This window comes from Oncorhynchus mykiss, chromosome 9 (genome assembly GCF_013265735.2).
Source record: "Oncorhynchus mykiss isolate Arlee chromosome 9, USDA_OmykA_1.1, whole genome shotgun sequence".
NCBI classification, from domain to species: Eukaryota; Metazoa; Chordata; class Actinopteri; order Salmoniformes; family Salmonidae; genus Oncorhynchus; species Oncorhynchus mykiss.
Window position 1 is genome coordinate 76,771,572 of NC_048573.1, and position 23,133 is coordinate 76,794,704.

The following is a 23,133-nucleotide window of genomic DNA, read 5'->3' on the forward strand; positions in this document are numbered from 1 at the left end:
GGTTAATTAAGATGCAAACACACAGAAGGGAGAAAAGTGGAGTGTAGAGGCTTTGAAGGAGAGTGGCGAACCAGACCATGTAATTCTCTCTTTCACCTTCTCTTTCTCTTTCTCCCCAAAAGGCTTTATTGGCATGAATAGTGTTAGAAATGAATGAGGACAAATACTGAAATAGTGAGGAAGACGGGTAGAGGACAATACTGAAATAGTGAGGAAGACGGGTAGTAATGCCACTGTTCTGGTTGGTCGTTCGACTGGCTGTCAACATATTTTTGCAGCTAATATTGGATTTTCAAATGTTCTGTTTTTGTTTGGAAGTCTGTGTGTTCTCTCAATGTGGGTGAAGATAATTACCCGTAAGTCTGTATAATTCTGGCAGTGTAGGAGAAAGATTCTGCCTCGTCTCAACCTGTCTCTGAGGGCAGAGTGAGGACAACCCGTTCTCTCTGGGTTTGCCAGATCTGTCTGTGGCAACTGTTTTCTATGGCCAGACTGTCTGTACCTAGTCGGTGTTTTCCTCAGTTTTCTATCAAGTCACAGTGGTCAGATAGTCTGCCTCATTTAATATAATCTGATCTCATTTAATAGATGTTTTAATGGCATGGAAAGCCCTCCTTGCTTTTGTCTTTCAGTTCATTCTAGTGGGTAGAGCGTTGGACTAGTAACCGGAAGGTTGCTGGATCGAATCCCCAAGCTGACAAGGTAAAAATCTGTCGTTCTGCCCCTGAACAAGGCAGTTAACCCACTGTTCCCCAGGCGCCGAAGACGTGGATGTCGATTAAGGCAGCCCCCCGCACCTCTGATTCAGAGGGGTTGGGTTCAATGTGGAAGACACATTTCAGTTGAATACATTCATTTGGACAACTGACTAGGTATCGCCCTTTCCCTTTCTATCTCTCTCTGTCTCTACCTCTCTCCTGTGTGAGAAGGCTGCACAGCTACACAGTTAATAACACACACAGGGCTGGAGCTGACGGCCTGTCAAGACCTGTTCCTCACTGTGTGTCAAGACCTGCTCCTGTGTCTGGCTGTGTGGCTGTGTCTGGGTGTCTGGCTGTCTGTCTGTGTCTGTCTGGCTGTCTGTGTGTCTGGCTGTCTGGCTGTCTGTCTGTCTGTCTGGCTGTCTGTCTGGCTGTCTGTCTGGCTGTCTGGCTGGCTGTCTGGCTGTCTGTCAGGGTGTGTCTCTGTCTGTCTGGCTGTCTGTCAGGGTATGTCTGGCTGTCTGGCTGTGTCTGGCTGTGCCTGGCTGTGCCTGGCTGTGTCTGGCTGTCTGTCTGGCTGTCTGGCTGGCTGGCTGGCTGTCTGGCTGGCTGTCTGTCAGGGTGTGTCTCTGTCTGTTTTTCTCTGTCTGTTTTTCTCTGTCTGTCCATCTGGCTGTCTGGCTGTCCGGCTGTCCCTCTGTCTGTCTGTCTGTCTCTGTCAAACACATATGTAGTCTGCAGACCTGGGTCAAACACATATGTAGTCTGCAGACCTGGGTCAAACACATATGTAGTCTGCAGACCTGGGTCAATCACATATGTAGTCTGCAGACCTGGGTCAAACACATATGTAGTCTGCAGACCTGGGTCAAACACATATGTAGTCTGCAGACCTGGGTCAAACACATACAGTGCATTTGGAAAGTATTCAGGCCCATTTACTTTTTCCACATTTTGTTACGTTACAGCCTTATTCTAAAAAATGATTAAATAAAACATTTTCCTCATCAATCGACACACAATACCCCATAATGACATCACAATACCCCCTAATGACATCACAATAACCCCTAATGACATCACAATACCCCCTAATGACATCACAATACCCCCTAATGACATCACAATACCCCCTAATGACATCACAGAAACATTTTTGCACATTTATTACAATAAAAATCAGAAATACCTTATTTACAAAAGTATTATAGTATACTTACGAGCCCCTAACCAACAACGCAGTACAGATAAGTATAAGAAATAAAAGTAGCAAGTTAAAGAGCAACAGTAAAATAACAATAGCGAGACTATATACAGGGTTGCACCGGTTAGTTGAGGTAATTGAGGTAATATGTACATAGGTAGGTAGAGTTATTTAAGTGACTATTCATAGATGATAACAACAGAGAGTAGCAGTGGTGTAAAAAGGGGGGGGGGGGCAATGCAAATAGTCTGGGTAGCCATTTGATTAGGTATTCAGGAGTCTTATGACTTTGGGGTAGATGCTATTTAGAGGCCTCTTGGACCTAGACTTTGTGTTCTGGAACCGCTTGCCGTGCAGTAGCAGAGAGAACAGTCTATGACTAGGGTGGCTGGAGTCTTTGACCATTTTTAGGGCCTTCCTCCGACATCGCCTGGTATAGAGGTCCTATGGCAGGAGGCTTGGCCCCGTGATGTACTGGGCCTTCCTCTGACACCGCCTGGTATAGAGGTCCTATGCCAGGAAGCTTGGCCCCAGTGATGTACTGGGCTGTTCGCACTACCCTCTGTAGTGCCTTGTGGTCGGAGGCTGAGCAGTTGCCATACCACACAGTGATGCAACCAGCATGGTTGTAGAACCTTTTGAGGATCTGAGGACCCATGCCAAATCTTTTCAGTCTTCTGAGGGGGAATAGGATTTGTCGTGCCCTATTCACGACTGTGTTGGTGTGCTTGAACCATATTAGTTTGTTGGTGATGTGGATACCAAGGAAATTGAAGCTCTCAACCTGCTCCACTGCAGCCCCGTCGATGAGAATGGGGGCATGCTCAGCCCTCTATTTTCTGTAGTCCACAATCATCTCCTTTGTCTTGATCACGTTGAGGGAGAGGTTGTTGTCCTGGCACCACACGGCCAGGTCTCTGACCTCCTCCCTAAAGGCTGTCTCGTCGTTGTCGGTGATTAGCCCTATCACTGTTGTGTCATTGGCTAACTTAATGATGGTGTTGGAGTCGTGCCTGGCCATGCAGTCATGAGTTAACAGGGAGTACAGGAGGGGGCTGAGAACGCACCCCTGAGGGGCCCCTGTGTTGAGGATCAGCAGGGCGGATGTGTTGTTACCTACTCTTGCCACCTGGGGGCGGCCCGTCAGGAAATCCAGATCCTCAAAAAGTTCTGCAGCTGCACCATCGAGAGCATCCTGACCGGTTGCATCACTGCCTGGTACGGCAACTGTTCGGCATCTGACCACAAGGCACTACAGAGGGTAGTGCGTATGGCCCAGAAGATCACTGGGGCCAAGCTTCCTTCCATCCAGGACCTATATAATAGGCGGTGTCAGAGGAAAGCCCATAAAATTGTCAGTGACTCCAGTCACCCAAGTTATAGACTGTTTTCCCTGCTACAGCACAGCAAGTGGTACCGGAGCGTCAATTCTTTCACCAAAAGGCTCCTTAACAGCTTCTACCCGAAAACCATAAGGCTGCTGAACAATGAATCAAATGGCCACCAGACTATTAAATTGATGCCCCCCCCCCCCCCCCCACCCACTTGTTTGATGTTGTACACTGCTGCTACTCGCTGTTTATTATCTATGCATAATCATTTCACCCTTACCTACATGTACAAATGACCTCAACTGACTCGGTTACCGGTACCCCCTGTATATAGCCTCGTTATTTTATTGTGTAATTATTTTTTTTACTTTAGTTCATTTGGTAAGTATTTTTTTTTCTTGAACTGCACTTTTGGTTAAGGGCTCGTAAAGTAAGCATTTCACTGTAAGGTCATGTGACGAATAAAGTTTTGGATTTGATATCATACTGCCAGGTAGGCATACTGTAGGCTACATTGTAGCTAGTTACCATTTAAGTGTCCCTGTTCTACAGTCATATGAATGGACGAGCTTTGACACTGTCACAATGTTTAAAACATGGGATATACTGTACTGTATGTCCAACCCACCAATAGAGAAGGTGATCTACGTTATCTGTAATCTGTTATATTGTTCAGCTGATGGCTGATAGTGTTGTTCGGATAGCTTATTCATTGTGTTGTTCCATGTCTCATTGTGTGATTTAATGAACTGCTGCCAGAGTTCAGTCACAGCAGGACAGACTACGGGACTGTTCATTAGGGCACACAGTAGGAAAATATTTTTGCAACAAAATACGAAAGTGTGTGTTTCTGATGGGACAATTCCAGGTAGTTCCTCCCCATTTCAGTCTGTTTTCTTTCACTTGGGCGCCTAATGAACACGACCCACTCCTCTACTCTCCTCTCCCAGTGGTACAGCCCCCTCCTATCTCCCAGTAGTACAGCCCCCTCCTCTCTCCCAGTAGTCCAGCCCCCTCCTCTCTCCCAGTCAGTGTCTGAAATGGAACCCTATTCCCTATGTAGTGCACTACTTTTTATGGCTCTAGTCCAAAGTAGTGCACAATGTAGGGAATAGGGTGTTATTTGGTGCACAGTCCCAGTGTGGGAACTGTCCCTCAGCCTATCCAGGGTGAATTCCAGGAAGGGCCAGATGCAGTACAGGAGATGCACTCTGTTCCCAGTGAGCCCCAGCTCAACTTCCCCCCATTCAAACACTCTCTCTAACACACACACACACACACACACACACACACACACACTTCACTGTGCTGTGGCTGTTGCCTTTGGTGTGGTAATTCAGGGGCTATTTCTGATCTGCTTGTGACAAGTTAAAGTAGTAGAACAGAGACCTGACTGGGGGATTCTTGTTAAAGTAGTAGAACAGAGACCTGACTGGTGGGTTCTTATTAAAGTAGGACTGGTGGGTTCTTGTTAAAGTAGGACTGGTGGGTTCTTGTTAAAGTAGTAGAACAGAGACCTGACTGGTGGGTTCTTGTTAAAGTAGTAGAACAAAGACCTGACTGGTGGGTTCTTGTTAAAGTAGTAGAACAGAGACCTGACTGGTGGGTTATTGTTAAAGTAGTAGAACAGAGACCTGACTGGTGAGTTATTGTTAAAGTAGTAGAACAGAGACCTGACTGGTGGGTTCTTGTTAAAGTAGTAGAACAGAGACCTGACTGGTGGGTTCTTGTTAAAGTAGTAGAACAGAGACCTGACTGGTGGGTTCTTGTTAACGTAGTAGAACAGAGACCTGACTGGTGGGTTCTTGTTAAAGTAGTAGAACAGAGACCTGACTGGTGGGTTCTTATTAAAGTAGGACTGGTGGGTTCTTGTTAAAGTAGGACTGGTGGGTTCTTGTTAAAGTAGTAGAACAGAGACCTGACTGGTGGGTTCTTGTTAAAGTAGTAGAACAAAGACCTGACTGGTGGGTTCTTGTTAAAGTAGTAGAACAGAGACCTGACTGGTGGGTTATTGTTAAAGTAGTAGAACAGAGACCTGACTGGTGAGTTATTGTTAAAGTAGTAGAACAGAGACCTGACTGGTGGGTTCTTGTTAAAGTAGTAGAACAGAGACCTGACTGGTGGGTTCTTGTTAACGTAGTAGAACAGAGACCTGACTGGTGAGTTATTGTTAAAGTAGTAGAACAGAGACCTGACTGGTGGGTTCTTGTTAAAGTAGTAGAACAGAGACCTGACTGGTGGGTTCTTGTTAAAGTAGGACTGGTGGGTTCTTGTTAAAGTAGTAGAACAGAGACTGGTGGGTTCTTGTTAAAGTAGTAGAACAGAGACCTGACTGGTGGGTTCTTGTTAACGTAGTAGAACAGAGACCTGACTGGTGGGTTCTTGTTAAAGTAGGACTGGTGGGTTCTTGTTAAAGTAGTAGACCAGAGACTGGTGGGTTCTTGTTAAAGTAGTAGAACAGAGACTTGACTGGTGGGTTCTTGTTAAAGTAGTAGAACAGAGACCTGACTGGTGGGTTCTTATTAAAGTAGTAGAACAGAGACCTGACTGGTGGGTTCTTATTAAAGTAGTAGAACAGAGACTTGACTGGTGGGTTCTTGTTAAAGTAGTAGAACAGAGACCTGACTGGTGGGTTCTTATTAAAGTAGTAGAACAGAGACCTGACTGGGGGGTTCTTGTTAAAGTAGTAGAACAGAGACCTGACTGGTGGGTTCTTGTTAAAGTAGTAGAACAGAGACCTGACTGGTGGGTTCTTGTTAAAGTAGTAGAACAGAGACCTGACTGGTGGGTTCTTATTAAAGTAGGACTGGTGGGTTCTTGTTAAAGTAGGACTGGTGGGTTCTTGTTAAAGTAGTAGCACAGAGACCTGACTGGGGGGTTCTTGTTAAAGTGGTAGAACAGAGACCTGACTGGTGGGTTCTTGTTAAAGTAGTAACTTGTTATGGCAAATGCTTGGCATCTGACTGTAAGTCTTTACAGAGGGTATTGCGTACGGCCCAGTACATCACTGGGGCCAAGCTCACTGCCATTCAGGAACTCTGTACCAGGCGGTGTCAGAGGAAGTCCCTGAAAATTGTAAAAGACTCCAGCCTCCCAAGTCATAGACTGTTCTCTCTGCTACCACACGGAAAGCAGTACCGATGCACCAAGTCTGGAAGCAACAGGACCTTGAACAGCATCTACCCCCAAGCCATTAGACTACTAAAGAGTTAAATATTTAGCCAAATAGCTACCCTGACTATCTGCAGTGACCCTTTTTTGCACTCATTTTCTTGGGTTCATCACATACGCTGCTGCTACTGTTTATTATCTGTCCCTTTATAACTAGTTATCTATCATGTTTCAGGTAAGACCCAGATGCAGACATCGTCGAAGTAACAACAGTTTAATAATTTAACAGGGGCAGGCAAAGGTCAGTAACCCAGATAGGTGGGACAAAGGTACAGGACGGCAGGCAGGCTTAGGGTCAGGGTAGACAGAATGGTCAACAATGGGAAAACTAGGTAACAGGAACAATCGTGTGACAGAAGCAGAGGGAAAAACACTGGTAGGCTTGACGAAACAAAACGAACTGGCAACAGACAGAGAACACAGGTATAAATACACAGGGAAACAGGAGACAAAGGCTGTGCGACATGGATTTAACTCTGGACACATGAAAGGTAGGATGTATACGAAGGGTACGGAGCAACAGAAGACAAACAGCAGAGGGGCTAATGACTTTGGAGATGGGAAACGGGCCGATAAACCGGGGGGGAGAGTTTGCGGGATTCCACCCTGAGGGGCAGATTCCTGGTGGACAGCCATACCTTCTGCCCTAGCCTATACCGGAGAGCCGGGGTCCGGTGGCGATCTGCTTGTCGTCGATACCTGGAGGTGGTCTTGAGGAGGGCCAGCCGGGCTATCCCCCAGGTACGACGACAGCAGAGGACAAACGTCTGGGCAGAAGGTATGCCGACCTCTTCTTCCTGCTCAGGGAAGAGTGGGGGCTGATACCCCAGGGAACACTCAAAAGGTGATAGGTCCGTGGCAGAGCAAGGAAGGGTGTTGCGGTGTATTCCCACACAAGCTGCTGGCTCCAGGTGGTGGCGTTGGTGTAGACCAGGCAGCGCAGAATAGTCTCTAGGTCCTGATTGGTTCGCTCCAACTGCCCGTTAGAAGTCGTGGGGTTCCGGGGTAGAGGTCGTGGGGCTATAGTGGCGTGACAGTGCATCCGGCTTGACATTCTTGGTATGAGGGAAAAGTTCAAGCGTGTGAACAGCAGGGCCCATCTAGCTTGCCTGGAGTTGAGGCGCTTGGCTTTGCGGAGATACTCCAGGTTCTTGTGGTTGATCCACACGATGAACGATGTTCTGCCCCGGCAGTCGATGCACGGGAACAGGGTCATGTCCTTCTCCACGAAGAAGAACCCTGCGCCACTGGGAGAGGAAGAAGGACGGATTAGTCCTGCAGCTAGGGATTCCCCAATGTAGATCTCCATGGCCTTGGTCTCTGGTCCCGACAGAGAGTACAGTCGTCCCTGGGGCGGAGTAGTGCCTGGAGATATCTGGGAGAAGGTCAATCCTGCAGTCGTATGGTCGGTGCGGCGGAAACGAAGTGAACCGGGCCTTGTTGAACACCTCCCGGATGTCCTGGTACTCCGCGGGAATGGCGGAGAGGCCCGGGGCAACTTCTGAGCCCCCAGGAAGACGTCCCGAGGCAGGTTGTGCTGACTTCAGGCAATGGGCATGGCAGAACGGGCTCCAGCTCATGATGGCACCAGTAGACCATTTAATGAAGGGATTGTGTCGCTGGAGCCAGGAGAATCCCAATACCACAGGAATATGTGGAAACTTAATGAGCAGGAACTGGATAGCCTCACTGTGGTTCCCTGACACATGTAGGTTGATAGGAATGGTGTTGTGGGTAACCCGGCCTATAGAGCGCCTGTCCAGCACTCTAACATCCATGGGAGTGGAGAGGGGCTGAGTGGGGATGTTTCAGATGGGAAGCCAGGGTAGAGTCCAAAAAGCTCTCATCGGCCCCAGAGTCGATGAGGACCTGGAGAGATTTCTAAGGGTTTCCACACAGCAGAATGGCATGAAACGGAGTGCGAGGAATGGTTGCAGAAAAGTTCTCCATATGGCCCACCAGAGTATTCGATGCTACCAGTGAGCCTGGTCTTTTAACAGACAATAGGGCACAAAATGGCCGCAAGTCCCGCAAAACAGGCAACTCTTAGTGTTGACCCTGTATAGCCTTTCCTCTGGAGACAGCCCAGCTCTGCCTAATTGCATAGGCCCGGGAAACGTTGACTCGCCCGTCTTTGGCAACTCTCGGGGTACCTCGGGTAGCCTTGGGTTCCCTCGGCAGCGGGGCCGTCTGGGACTTCCGGGATGCCTCAGAGGCGAAGGGAAATCCTTGGACGGGCAAGCGAAATCGAATCTCCTCTCCCTCCATCATTCCCGTAGTCACCCATCGATCCTGATGGTCAAGGCGATGAGGGAATCCGTCTGTAATTCCCGGGCTGCACGCTCATCCTTGATCTCCTCCGAGATTCCGTGTAGGAACATGTCAAACAGCACTTCCTGGTTCCAGGAAGCTTCCAACGTGTGGAAATCCACTGCATAGTCAGGCCACACTGAGGGAGTCCTGCCAAAGCTGGAGTAGCTTCTCTCTCTGAAAATGGGTCATCATACACCTTCTACTCATTGACTCAGTACTGGTACTCTGTGTATATAGCCATGTTATCATTGACTCATTACGGGTACTCTGTGTATATAGCCATGTTATCATTGACTCAGTACTGGTACTCTGTGTATATAGCCATGTTATCATTGATTCAGTACTGGTACTCTGTGTATATAGCCATGTTATCATTGACTCAGTACTGGTACTCTGTGTATATAGCCATGTTATCATTGACTCGGTACTGGTACTCTGAGTATATAGCCATGTTATCATTGACTCAGTACTGGTACTCTGTGTATATAGCCATGTTATCATTGACTCGATACTGGTACTCTGTGTATACAGCCATGTTATCATTGACTCAGTACTGGTACTCTGTGTATATAGCCATGTTATCATTGACTCAGTACTGGTACCCAGTGTATATAGCCATGTTATCATTGACTCAGTACTGGTACTCTGTGTATAGTACCATGTTATCGTATTTATTATTACTATAATAAATAGTATTATTTTATTATTTTACTTTTCTATTATTTCTCTATTTTCTTTCTCTCTACATTGTTGGGAACGACCTGTAACTAAGCATTTCACTGTTAGTCCACACCTGTTGTTTACCATGAATGTCACGAATAAAATTCGTAGGACATTTTCTGAAGTTTATAATTTCCACTTTAAAATATCAGATTTGATTTGCCCTAACGAGAAATGTATCAACCCTTACCACAACAACAAAAATCAATTTAATTATAATCCACACAATAATTCACATTTTCTGTTGCTGCAGCATTATTTCCCCGCTGTGAGAAGCTGGTCAAATGAAGATCCTACATCTGTAGCAGCCTGCAGTAGGCAGGAAGATAACAACTGAAACCAGATAACTGTCTCTATCTTTCCTGCTCTTTCTTTCTTTCTTTGACCATCTCTCCAGTCCTCTCCTTGTTGTCTAGTTTTCTAACAGTCATTAATTGTGATAGATTTGTTCCAACGTTTACCCAGTAGTAGACTAGAAGATAACACCTGAAACCTGATACCTGTCGGTGAAGGCTATCAACATTTACATCTGTCTCTGTCTGTGACCATCTCCAGTCCTCTGGTTGGCTACTGCTGGAACTTGCCAACTGTCTTGTAACAATGTTTCCATTTTCAACCTCAGTGGACAAACAGAGAACTCAACATAAAATGGCAACATTGTAGCCACTCAGGAAATCACATACTTTGATGTTTGAATTTAAGTGTGTAAAACAAAACAAAAAACAGAATGACTGATGACTGTTATTCTCTATAGGAAATGCTGAAAATACTTCAAAGACAATTTATCACATAAAATTCTGTACAGGGTTTTGAGTTGTATCTTCTTGGACAGTTTGCATCTGGATACAGTTTAGGTAGCCTACACATCAGCTATAGTGGAACAAACCAATCTTAAAAAAAATATATATATGAATAAACATCGCCTACTAAACCTAATTATAAAACATATCAAGTGATGTAAATGGACTTATTTTATACATCTTAGATGAGAGATTGAATTATACTATGGTTGTCTTTTTCGCTTACAAAGATTTGCTGCCCCTGCTGTTTCTACCCCCCTCTGCATCTGACCATTTGGTATCGCCGCAACAAGTCGCTGTGTCCAGAGTCTCTCAGCCAGGCGGAGAGAGAGAGAGAGAGAGGTAGCTGCGCCCCGACTGACTGCGGAACACCGAAGAGAAACGCTCTTATGGACTTTTAAACGAGGACTTTTGAGAAGTTTCATCCGCGCGTTTTTATTGACGCTTTTCATCATTTATTTACATGATTGTGTCGTGGCATACCGGATCCGTTGTAACGAGCGCTATGGGAATATACGGTGTACATTGAAAGGGTTGGTTCGGTTAGAACATACCTGTGTTGACATCGATCTTCACTCCGCATGCTGTTTGTTCCACCGGGTAGTTTAAACTGCATATCGAGGTAATCAGCCGTAACTTACCGTATGTATTCTTAAATGTAATCTCCTACAATACACGTTTGTTGTTTAATCAATATCACATTGTTGAATGTTACCGACAGCAATCCATGTTCACATTTGGAAACCCGTGTCAAAAGTTTTTATTTTCCAAACAAGAGGAAAGGCGCCGCTGTAGATTTTTATTTACATATTATATATTCAATTATAGGTCAGTGCCAACCTTTTATTGAGTAGGTCGTTACTTTGATATGACTATCACGGTTATGAATGTGAGGTTTGAGACTGGCCCCATGTGCTGATCCTCTGAGTCAACATGTTGGTGTAGGAGCCCTTGGCAAAAGCAAGGGTCATTGTTAACATTTGTCTGTGGGAAAGTAGTACTACACTGTAATCCCAACCTGAGCATACCTCTGCACTGGGGCCACAGCCAGAGAGAGAGCCTACTGTGTGTGATACTGTTGATACCTCTGCACTGGGGCCACAGCCAGAGAGAGAGCCTACTGTGTGTGATACTGTTGATACCTCTGCACTGGGGCCACAGCCAGAGAGAGAGCCTACTGTGTGTGTGTGTGATACTGTTGATACCTCTGCACCGGGGCCACAGCCAGAGAGATAGCCTACTATGTGTGTGTGATACTGTTGATACCTCTGCACCGGGGCCACAGCCAGAGAGAGAGCCTACTGTGTGTGATACTGTTGAAACCTCTGCACTGGGGCCACAGCCAGAGAGATATCCTACTGTGTGTGATACTGTTGATACCTCTGCACCGGGGCCACAGCCAGAGAGATAGCCTACTGTGTGTGATACTGTTGATACCTCTGCACCGGGGCCACAGCCAGAGTGATAGCCTACTGTGTGTGTGTGATACTGTTGATACCTCTGCACTGGGGCCACAGCCAGAGAGAGAGCCTACTGTGTGTGATACTGTTGAAACCTCTGCACTGGGGCCACAGCCAGAGAGAAAGCCTACTGTGTGTGATACTGTTGAAACCTCTGCACTGGGGCCACAGCCAGAGAGAAAGCCTACTGTGTGTGATACTGTTGAAACCTCTGCACTGGGGCCACAGCCAGAGAGATATCCTACTGTGTGTGATACTGTTGATACCTCTGCACCGGGGCCACAGCCAGAGAGATAGCCTACTGTGTGTGATACTGTTGATACCTCTGCACCGGGGCCACAGCCAGAGAGATATCCTACTGTGTGTGATACTGTTGATACCTCTGCACCGGGGCCACAGCCAGAGAGATGGCCTACTATGTGTGTGTGATACTGCTGTAAACACACAGTAGGCTATCTGTGTTGTTACTGTAGATACACGTGAAATCAAAGGTAAGAGTTTAGATCTGTGTTTATTTGATCTACTACAGTTTTTAAATGTCCAAGTTAGTATCCATAGCAACCCAAGATGGCATAGCAGTCAGACGTCCTTTGTCCTCGTCTTGTCAGGTCCCGTGTACATATATATTTACATATTTTCCTCGCATATCTTTTTATATATATTTTTTTCTAAAAACTCAACTTCAAAACACTCTCTTGCAACCCGCCTCACCAATTAAAACAACAAAAACAAAAGAGATCAGAAGCTAGCCAGAAGAGAGGCCAGAAGCTAGCCAGAAGAGAGGCCAGAAGCTAGCCAGAAGAGAGATCAGAAGCTAGCCAGAAGAGGCCAGAAGCTAGCCAGAAGAGAGATCAGAAGCTAGCCAGAAGAGAGGCCAGAAGCTAGCCAGAAGAGAGATCAGAAGCTAGCCAGAAGAGAGATCAGAAGCTAACCAGAAGAGAGATCAGAAGCTAGCCAGAAGAGAGGACAGAAGCTAGCCAGAAGAGCGATCAGAAGCTAGCCAGAAGAGAGGACAGAAGCTAGCCAGAAGAGAGGACAGAAGCTAGCCAGAAGAGAGGACAGAAGCTAGCCAGAAGAGAGATCAGAAGCTAGCCAGAAGAGAGATCAGAAGCTAGCCAGAAGAGAGGACAGAAGCTAGCCAGAAGAAAAGCCAGAAGCTAGCCAGAAGAGAGGCCAGAAGCTAGCCAGAAGAGAGGACAGAAGCTAGCCAGAAGAGAGGCCAGAAGCTAGCCAGAAGAGAGGCCTGAAGCTAGCCAAAAGAGAAGCCAGAAGCTAGCCAGTTTACTGTCTAATGTTAGTATTCAGCTAACCACGGTTGGTGGTCATCAGCTATCCTTTAGCTCGAAAAGCTATCGCTAGTTTTGTGCACCGAGACTCAGACCAGAGCAAACCGGACCTATTTTCTCTCCATATCCCCGGATTTCAACCGCAAGCTCTGGACATTTACACCTGGATCTTGCAGCTAGCTAGCTGCTATCTGAGTGACTATTGGTTTACGTCGGTCCCGGAGCAAACATAAATTATTCCAGAGCTAGCCAGCTGAGGAGTTCCATCAGCCACTCCTGGGCTACAATCAACTATCCGAACTAGAGGTCGACCAATTATGATTTTTCATCGCCGATAACGATTATTGGAGGACCAAAAAAGTCGATACCGATTAATCAGACAATTTTTATTTATTTATTTGTAATAATGACAATTACAACTATACTGAATTAACACTTATTTTAACTTAATATAATACATCAATAAAATCAATTTAGCCTCAAATAAATAATGAAACATGTTCAATTTGGTTTAAATAATGCAAAAACAAAGTGTTGGAGAAGAAAGTAAAAGTGCAATATGTGCCATGTAAGAAAGCTAACTTTTAAGTTCCTTGCTCAGAACATGAGAACATATGAAAGCTGGTGGTTCCTTTTAACATGAGTCTTCAATATTCCCAGGTAAGAAGTTTTAGGTTGTAGTTATTATAGGAATTATAGGACTATTTCTCTCTATACCATTTGTATTTCATATACCTTTTGACTATTGGATGTTCTTATAGGCACTTTAGTATTGCCAGTGTAACAGTATAGCTTCCGTCCCTCTCCTCGCCCCTCCCTACCTGGGCTCGAACCAGGAACACATCGACAACAGCCACCCTCGAAGCAGCGTTACCCATGCTACTCCAAGTCTCAGAGCGAGTGACTTTGAAACGCTATTAGCGCGCACCCCGCTAACTAGCTAGCCATTTCACATCGGTTACACCAGCCTCATCTCAGGAGTTGATGGGCTTGAAGTCATAAACAGCGCAATGCTTGAAGCACAGGGAAGAGCTGCTGGAAAAACGCACGAAAGTGCTGTTTGAATGAATGTTTATGAGCCTGCTGCTGCCTACCACCGCTCAGTCAGACTGCTCTATCAAATCATAGACTTAGTTATAACATAATAACACACAGAAATACGGGCCTTAGGTCATTAATATGGTCAAATCCGGAAACGATCATTTCGAAAACAAAACGTTTATTCTTTCAGTGAAATACGGAACCGTTCCGTATTTTATCTAACGGGTGGCATCCATAAGTCTAAATATTCCTGTTACATTGCACAACCTTCAATGTTATGTCATAATTATGTACAATTCTGGCAAATTAGGCATCCCAAACTGTTGCATATACCCTGACTCTGCGTGCAATGAACACAAGAGAAGTGTCACAATTTCACCTGGTTAATATTGCCTGCTCACCTGGATTTCTTTTAGCTAAATATGCAGGTTTAAAAATGTGTATTGATTTTGTACTGTGTATTGATTTTAAGAAAGGCATTGATGTTCATGGTTAGGAACACGTTGGAACAACGACAGTCTTTCTCACGAATACACACCGCATCGATTATATGCAACGCAGGACACGCTAGATAAACTAGTAATATCATCAACCATGTGTTAACTAGTGATTATGATTGATTGATTGTTTATTACAAGGTACGTTTAATGCTAGCTAGCAACTTACCGTGGCTTCTTACTGCATTCGCGTAACCGACAGCCTCCTCGTGGTGTGTCACTTGCGAACATTCCTGAACTGATGGTGTTGGTGCGTCGTCCAGGCGACTTCAGTTGTGATTTTAGTGTGTTGTCCTGGACACTGGGTGAGCAGGGAAGAGGAGCGAGGGAGAGGAGTTGAGGGGGGAGAGAATACAGTGCAATTGAGGAGAGGAGGGGAGGGGGAGATGGAGATGGAGAGGATGAGAGGGGAGATGGAAGAGGGGAGATGGAGAGGATGAGAGGGGAGATGGAGAGGGGAGATGGAGAGGATGAGAGGAGAGGGGATGGAAGAGGAAGAGAGGGGAGATGGAGAGGATGAGAAGGGAGATGGAAGAGGGGAGAGGAGAGGGGAGATGGAAGAGGAAGAGAGGGGAGAGGAGAGGATGAGAAGGGAGATGGAAGAGGGGAGAGGAGAGGATGAGAAGGGAGATGGAAGAGGGGAGAGGAGAGGATGAGAGGGGAGAGGAGAGGATGAGAAGGGAGATGGAAGAGGGGAGAGGAGAGGATGAGAAGGGAGATGGAAGAGGGGAGAGGAGAGGATGAGAAGGGAGATGGAAGAGGGGAGAGGAGAGGATGAGAAGGGAGATGGAAGAGGGGAGAGGAGAGGATGAGAAGGGAGATGGAAGAGGGGAGAGGAGAGGATGAGAAGGGAGATGGAAGAGGGGAGAGGAGAGGATGAGAAGGGAGATGGAAGAGGGGAGAGGAGAGGATGAGAAGGGAGATGGAAGAGGGGAGAGGAGAGGATGAGAAGGGAGATGGAAGAGGGGAGAGGAGAGGATGAGAAGGGAGATGGAAGAGGGGAGAGGAGAGGATGAGAAGGGAGATGGAAGAGGGGAGAGGAGAGGATGAGAAGGGAGATGGAAGAGGGGAGAGGAGAGGATGAGAAGGGAGATGGAAGAGGGGAGAGGAGAGGATGAGAAGGGAGATGGAAGAGGGGAGAGGAGAGGATGAGAAGGGAGATGGAAGAGGGGAGAGGAGAGGATGAGAAGGGAGATGGAAGAGGGGAGAGGAGAGGATGAGAAGGGAGATGGAAGAGGGGAGAGGAGAGGATGAGAAGGGAGATGGAAGAGGGGAGAGGAGAGGATGAGAAGGGAGATGGAAGAGGGGAGAGGAGAGGATGAGAAGGGAGATGGAAGAGGGGAGAGGAGAGGATGAGAAGGGAGATGGAAGAGGGGAGAGGAGAGGATGAGAAGGGAGATGAGAAGAGGAGAAGAGTGGAGAGGATGAGAGGGGAGATGGAGAGGGGAGAGGAGAGGATGAGAGGGGAGATGGAGAGGGGAGAGGAGAGGATGAGAAGGGAGATGGAAGAGGGGAGAGGAGAGGATGAGAGGGGAGATGGAAGAGGAAGAGAGGGGAGAGGAGAGGATGAGAAGGGAGATGGAAGAGGGGAGAGGAGAGGATGAGAAGGGAGATGGAAGAGGGGAGATGGAGAGGAGAGGATGAGAGGGGAGATGGAAGAGGAAGAGAGGGGAGAGGAGAGGATAAGGGTTGTGTGTCTGACCTGTTTGTAGATTACTGAGATGTTTGAAGAGTTACCTAGAGACCATGAGACCTAAAGACTAGGCCTGTGTCCCACATGACACCCTGTTCTCTATCTAGTGCACTACCAGAGGCCCTATGGCAAAAAGTAGTGCACTATAAAGGTGACGGTGCCATTGGCCATGTCTCACTCCATCAGACTAAAGATACTCTTGTCTTGTCATCAGAAAGCTAGTCTTTTAATCTCTTACAGGGTGTTTCAGTCAACATGGACATTCACAGGGTTTAACATGGGAGGACATTTTTTTTAACCTTTATTTAACTAGGCAAGTCAGTTAAGAACAAATTCTTATTTACAATGACGGCCTAGGAACAGTGGGTTAACTGCCTTGTTCAGAGGCAGAATGACAGATTTTTATCTAGTCAGCTCGGGGATTACTAGTCCAACGCTCTAACCACTAGGCTACCTGCCGCCCCTACACTCTAACCACTAGGCTACCCTGCCTCCTCTACACTCTAACCACTAGGCTACCTGCCACCCCTACACTCTAACCACTAGGCTACCTGCCGCCCCTACACTCTAACCACTAGGCTACCTGCCGCCTCTACACTCTAACCACTAGGCTACCTGCCTCCTCTACACTCTAACCACTAGGCTCCCTGCCTCCTCTACACTCTAACCACTAGGCTACCTGCCTCCTCTACACTCTAACCACTAGGCTACCTACTGCCCCTACACTCTAACCACTAGGCTACCTGCCGCCCCTACACTCTAACCACTAGGCTACCTGCCGCCTCTACACTCTAACCACTAGGCTACCTGCCACCCCTACACTCTAACCACTAGGCTACCTGCCGCTCCTACATGTCCATTCTTACAGCCCATTTTGGGTAGGGAAGAGCGGTATCAAGCACCTCTCACCTCATCCTTTAATAAAAACCATGTCTGTGCTGTGTACAGGGAGCGCCTCCCTATTGCCTTGCGTTCACCATGTTGGTCCGCTGTTTTAGTGGTAAATGCTATTTTAATGGCTGTTAAAGATAAGAGCTCAATCAATGTGACATCAAGTAAACATTTCACTGTAAGGTTTACACCTGTTGTCCTCAGCATTTCACTGTAAGGTCTACTACACCTGTTGTCCTCAGCATTTCACTGTAAGGTCTACTACACCTGTTGTATTCAGCATTTCACTGTGAGGTCTACTACACCTGTTGTATTCAGCATTTCACTGTGAGGTCTACTACACCTGTTGTATTCAGCATTTCACTGTGAGGTCTACTACACCTGTTGTCCTCAGCATTTCACTGTAAGGTCTACTACACCTGTTGTATTCAGCATTTCACTGTAAGGTCTACTACACCTGTTGTCCTCAGCATTTCACTGTAAGGTCTACTACACCTGTTGTATTCAGCATTTCACTGTGAGGTCTACTACACCTGTTGTATTCAGCATTTCACTGTAAGGTCTACTACACCTGTTGTCCTCAGCATTTCACTGTAAGGTCTACTACACCTGTTGTATTCAGCATTTCACTGTGAGGTCTACTACACCTGTTGTATTCAGCATTTCACTGTGAGGTTTACTACACCTGTTGTATTCAGCATTTCACTGTGAGGTCTACTACACCTGTTGTATTCAGCATTTCACTGTGAGGTCTACTACACCTGTTGTATTCAGCATTTCACTGTGAGGTCTACTACACCTGTTGTATTCAGTATTTCACTGTAAGGTCTACCTACACCTGTTGTATTCAGCATTTCACTGTGAGGTCTACTACACCTGTTGTATTCAGCATTTCACTGTAAGGTCTACTACACCTGTTGTATTCGGCATTTCACTGTGAGGTCTACTACACCTGTTGTATTCAGCATTTCACTGTAAGGTCTACCTACACCTGTTGTATTCAGCATTTCACTGTGAGGTCTACTACACCTGTTGTATTTTCGGCGCACGTGACAAATAAACTTTGATTTGATTAACCAGTAGCTGCAGTTATACACACCATCCTAGACAATAGGATCATCTTCAGCTGTGAACTGCTGAGACTTTGTCTCTGAACATCTCAGTTAAGTGAACAGAATCTCTAGTCTCTGTGGGTGAACAGAATCTCTAGTCTCTGTGGGTGAACAGACTCTCTAGTCTCTGTGGGTGAACAGAATCTCTAGTCTCTGTGGGTGAACAGACTCTCTAGTCTCTGTGGGTGAACAGACTCTCTAGTCTCTGTGGGTGAACAGAATCTCTAGTCTCTGTGGGTGAACAGACTCTCTAGTCTCTGTGGGTGAACAGACTCTCTAGTCTCTGTGGGTGAACAGACTCTCTAGTCACTGTGGGTGAACAGACTCTCTAGTCACTGTGGGTGAACAGACTCTCTAGTCACTGTGGGCGAACAGACTCTAGTCTCTGTGTTGTTACCATGTTGTTGTCATGTTGTGTTGCTACCATGCTGTGTTGTCATGTGTTGCTGCCTTGATATGTTGTTGTCTTAGGTCTCTCTTTATGTAGCGTTGCCTCTTCTTGTCGTGATGTGTGTTTTGTCTTATATATGTGTTTTTACTCCCATCCCCCGTCCCCGCAGGAGGCCTTTTGCCTTCTGGTAGGCCGTCATTGTAAATAAGAATTTGTTCTTAACTGACTTGCTGAGTTAAATAAAATGAATGGTTGGGGACAGTCCTCCCCAGCGCCACAGTCCTCCCCGGCGCCACAGTCCTCCCCGGCGCCACAGTCCTACCCGGCGCCACAGTCCTACCCGGGTCCACAGTCCTACCCGGCTCCACAGTCCTACCCAGGCTCCACAGTCCTACCCAGGCTCCACAGTCCTCCCCAGGCTCCACAGTCCTCCCCGGCTCCACAGTCCTTCCCGGGCTCCACAGTCCTCCCCGGCTCCACAGTCCTCCCCAGGCTCCACAGTCCTCCCCAGGCTCCACAGTCCTCCCCAGGCTCCACAGTCCTCCCCAGCTCCACAGTCCTCCCCAGCTCCACAGTCCCCCCAAGCTCCACAGTCCTCCCCAGCTCCACAGTCCTCCCCAGCTCCACAGTCCTCCCCAGCTCCATGTCCTCCACAGCTCCACAGTCCTCCCCAGGCCTCCCCAGCTCCACAGGTCTCCCCAGCGCCACAGGCTCCACAGGTCTCCCCAGCTCCACAGGCTCCACAGTCCGTCCCAGCTCCACAGTCCGTCCCAGCTCCACAGTCTGTCCCAGCTCCACAGTCCACCCCAGCTCCACAGGCTCCACAGTCCACCCCAGCTCCACAGTCCACCCCAGCTCCACAGTCCACCCCAGCTCCACAGGTCTCTCCAGCTCCACAGGCTCCACAGTCCACCCCAGCTCCACAGTCCACCCCAGCTCCCTCTCTCCTCTCCCCAGCAACGGTCCTCTCATCCCTCTATCCTCTCCGCTTCCCTCTCTCCTCTCATCCCTCTATCCTCTCCTCTTCCCTCTCTCCTCTTATTCCTCTATCCTCTCCTCTTCCCTCTCTCCTCTCATCCCTCTATCCTCTCCTCTTCCCTCTCTCCTCTTATTCCTCTATCCTCTCCTCTCTTCCCTCTCTCCTCTTATTCCTCTCTCCACTCGTCTTCCCTCTCTCTGTGCTGTTCATGTTTTTATCTCCCAGTTATCTTTAGCTGCTATCGGTCTGTGTAGCTCTGTCTAGAGCAATCACAGTGTTTGAGGGGATCCGTTTGAGCAATGTCCAATCTGTATCACAGAATGAGTGATTAGTAGATCATTGATTCTTCTGTGCACCCCAGCACAGAGGAAGGACCCCTCTCTCTCTCTCTCTCGCTCTCTCTCTCTCAGCACTTCCTCCCTTCATTCATCCCTCTGCCCTCCCTTAGTCTTCTAGGCTTTATTAACCAGTTTCTTCTCCCGTCTCTCCCTCCAGCGGGCTCTGTTTCCACCTCTGTTCATTGGGGCTACAGTCATATTGGAAACGAGGTCAGAGATACCCACCGCAGGTACAATACACATACACACATGTTCTGATACACATGTATCAGCTACCGTAGTGGTAGAAAAGTTATGCTGTGTGTGTGGTGTGTGGTGTGTGTGTGTGTGTGTGTGTGTGGTGGGTGTGTGTGTGGTGTGTGGTGTGTGGTGTGTGTGTGGTGTGGTGGGTGTGTGTGTGGTGTGGGTGTGTGTGGGTGTGTGTGTGTGGTGTGTGGTGTGTGGTGTGTGGTGTGTGTGGTGTGTGGGTGTGTGGGTGTGTGTGTGTGTGGTGTGTGTGGTGTGTGTGGTGTGTGTGGTGTGTGGTGTGTGGTGTGTGTGTGTGGTGTGTGTGTGGTGTGTGTGGTGTGTGTGGTGTGTGTGGTGTGTGTGGTGTGTGGTGTGTGTGGTGTGGTGTGTGGGTGTGTGTGTGTGTGGTGTGTGGTGTGTGGTGTGTGTGGTGTGTGTGGTGTGTGTGTGGTGTGTGGTGTGTGGTGTGTGTGTGTGGTGTGTGTGTGGTGTGTGTGGTGTGTGGTGTGTGTGGTGTGTGGTGTGGTGTGTGGGTGTGTGTGTGTGTGGTGTGTGGTGTGTGTGGTGTGTGGGTGTGTGTGGTGTGTGTGGTGTGTGTGGTGTGTGTGTGTGTGTGTGGGTGTGTGTGGTGTGTGTGTGTGTGTGTGTGTGTGTGTGTTCCCTCCTCTTTTGATCAACATGTTCCTACACCTTGTTTCTCAAAGTGGTGTTTGTTTTTTCCATCAGACCAACCACGGTATCCCTGTTCTATTGACCAAAATATGTTTCACCTCAAATCCCTTTGAGTCTCTCACTGTGGGGGTTTTAGTAGGAAGACACTTCAGACACTGTGTTGTGTTGTGGAATGTCTTTAGCTCTGTGGTGTAATAATGAACAAGAGACTGTTTGATGCAGCCGTCCTCCTCCTCTTCCTCCTCCTCCTCCTCCACTGTTGCTCTGCAGACCGGGGGAGACAGGGGGAGGTACGGGGAGAGAGGGGGGGAAACTTCAGAGGACATGTGGCGACCAGATGTGTAGGTAGCTGCAGGCCTACTGCTGGTCGTCCTGAGAGAGAGAAACTGTTACTGACTAGCAGCCCAACCTGAATCTCTACTACGGCTGGACATTATCATAGCGATTCATCTATTCTATATATATATATTCTATATATATACAGTGCCTTGCGAAAGTATTCGGCCCCCTTGAACTTTGCGACCTTTTGACACATTTCAGGCTTCAAACATAAAGATATAAAACTGTATTTTTTTGTGAAGAATCAACAACAAGTGGGACACAATCATGAAGTGGAACGACATTTATTGGATATTTCAAACTTTTCTAACAAATCAAAAACTGAAAAATTGGGCGTGCAAAATTATTCAGCCACCTTAAGTTAATACTTTGTAGCGCCACCTTTTGCTGCGATTACAGCTGTAAGTCGCTTGGGGTATGTCCCTATCAGTTTTGCACATCGAGAGACTGAAATGTTTTCCCATTCCTCCTTGCAAAACAGCTCGAGCTCAGTGAGGTTGGATGGAGAGCATTTGTGAACAGCAGTTTTCAGTTCTTTCCACAGATTCTCGATTGGATTCAAGTCTGGACTTTGACTTGGCCATTCTAACACCTGGATATGTTTATTCTTGAACCATTCCATTGTAGATTTTGCTTTATGTTTTGGATCATTGTCTTGTTGGAAGACAAATCTCCGTCCCAGTCTCAGGTCTTTTGCAGACTCCATTCTTCCAGAATGGTCCTGTATTTGGCTCCATCCATCTTCCCATCAATTTTAACCATCTTCCCTGTCCCTGCTGAAGAAAAGCAGGCCCAAACCATGATGCTGCCACCACCATGTTTGACAGTGGGGATGGTGTGTTCAGGGTGATGAGCTGTGTTGCTTTTACGCCAAACATAACGTTTTGCATTGTTGCCAAAAAGTTCAATTTTGGTTTCATCTGACCAGAGCACCTTCTTCCACATGTTTGGTGTGTCTCCCAGGTGGCTTGTGGCAAACTTTAAACGACACTTTTTATGGATATCTTTAAGAAATGGCTTTCTTCTTGCCACTCTTCCATAAAGGCCAGATTTGTGCAATATACGACTGATTGTTGTCCTATGGACAGAGTCTCCCACCTCAGCTGTAGATCTCTGCAGTTCATCCAGAGTGATCATGGGCCTCTTGGCTGCATCTCTGATCAGTCTTCTCCTTGTATGAGCTGAAAGTTTAGAGGGACGGCCAGGTCTTGGTAGATTTGCAGTGGTCTGATACTCCTTCCATTTCAATATTATCGCTTGCACAGTGCTCCTTGGGATGTTTAAAGCTTGGGAAATCTTTTTGTATCCAAATCCGGCTTTAAACTTCTTCACAACAGTATCTCGGACCTGCCTGGTGTGTTCCTTGGTCTTCATGATGCTCTCTGCGCTTTTAACGGACCTCTGAGACTATCACAGTGCAGGTGCATTTATACGGAGACTTGATTACACACAGGTGGATTGTATTTATCATCATTAGTCATTTAGGTCAACATTGGATCATTCAGAGATCCTCACTGAACTTCTGGAGAAAGTTTGCTGCACTGAAAGTAAAGGGGCTGAATAATTTTGCACGCCCAATTTTTCAGTTTTTGATTTGTTAAAAAAGTTTGAAACATCCAATAAATGTCGTTCCACTTCATAATTGTGTCCCACTTGTTGTTCATTCTTCACAAAAAAATACAGTTTTATATCTTTATGTTTGAAGCCTGAAATGTGGCAAAAGGTCGCAAAGTTCAAGGGGGCCGAATACTTTCGCAAGGCACTGTATTATATGGACCTATGGGTCTTTATCCTACCAATGGGTTCTTTATGCTACCTATGGGTTCTTTATCCTACCTATGGGTTCTTTATCCTACCTATGGGTTCTTTATCCTACCTATGGGTTCTGTATCCTACCTATGGATTCTGTATCCTACCTATGGGTTCTGTATCCTACCTATGGGTTCTGTATCCTACCTATGGGTTC

At 47.0% G+C, this 23,133-nt stretch overlaps 1 protein-coding gene across 4 annotated transcripts in view; it reads left to right on the forward strand.

Annotated features, from left to right (window-relative positions):
• si:ch211-169p10.1 (coiled-coil domain-containing protein 120) overlaps positions 1-23,133 on the forward strand; it is a 120,960-nt gene that overhangs the window by 38,121 nt on the left and 59,706 nt on the right. For 3 of the 4 annotated variants that reach the window (XR_005053400.1, XR_005053399.1, XM_036989098.1), the window contains exons 1-2: positions 9,291-10,862; positions 20,086-20,158. Coding sequence is in view for 1 of the 4 variants with exons in the window: in XM_036989098.1 (XP_036844993.1) it covers positions 10,822-10,862; positions 20,086-20,158 (114 nt within the window). In the remaining 3 variants the exon portion in view is untranslated. Of the gene's footprint in view, positions 1-9,290; positions 10,863-20,085; positions 20,159-23,133 lie in introns of those variants that run through there. The other variant, XM_036989099.1, reaches the window with a different exon arrangement.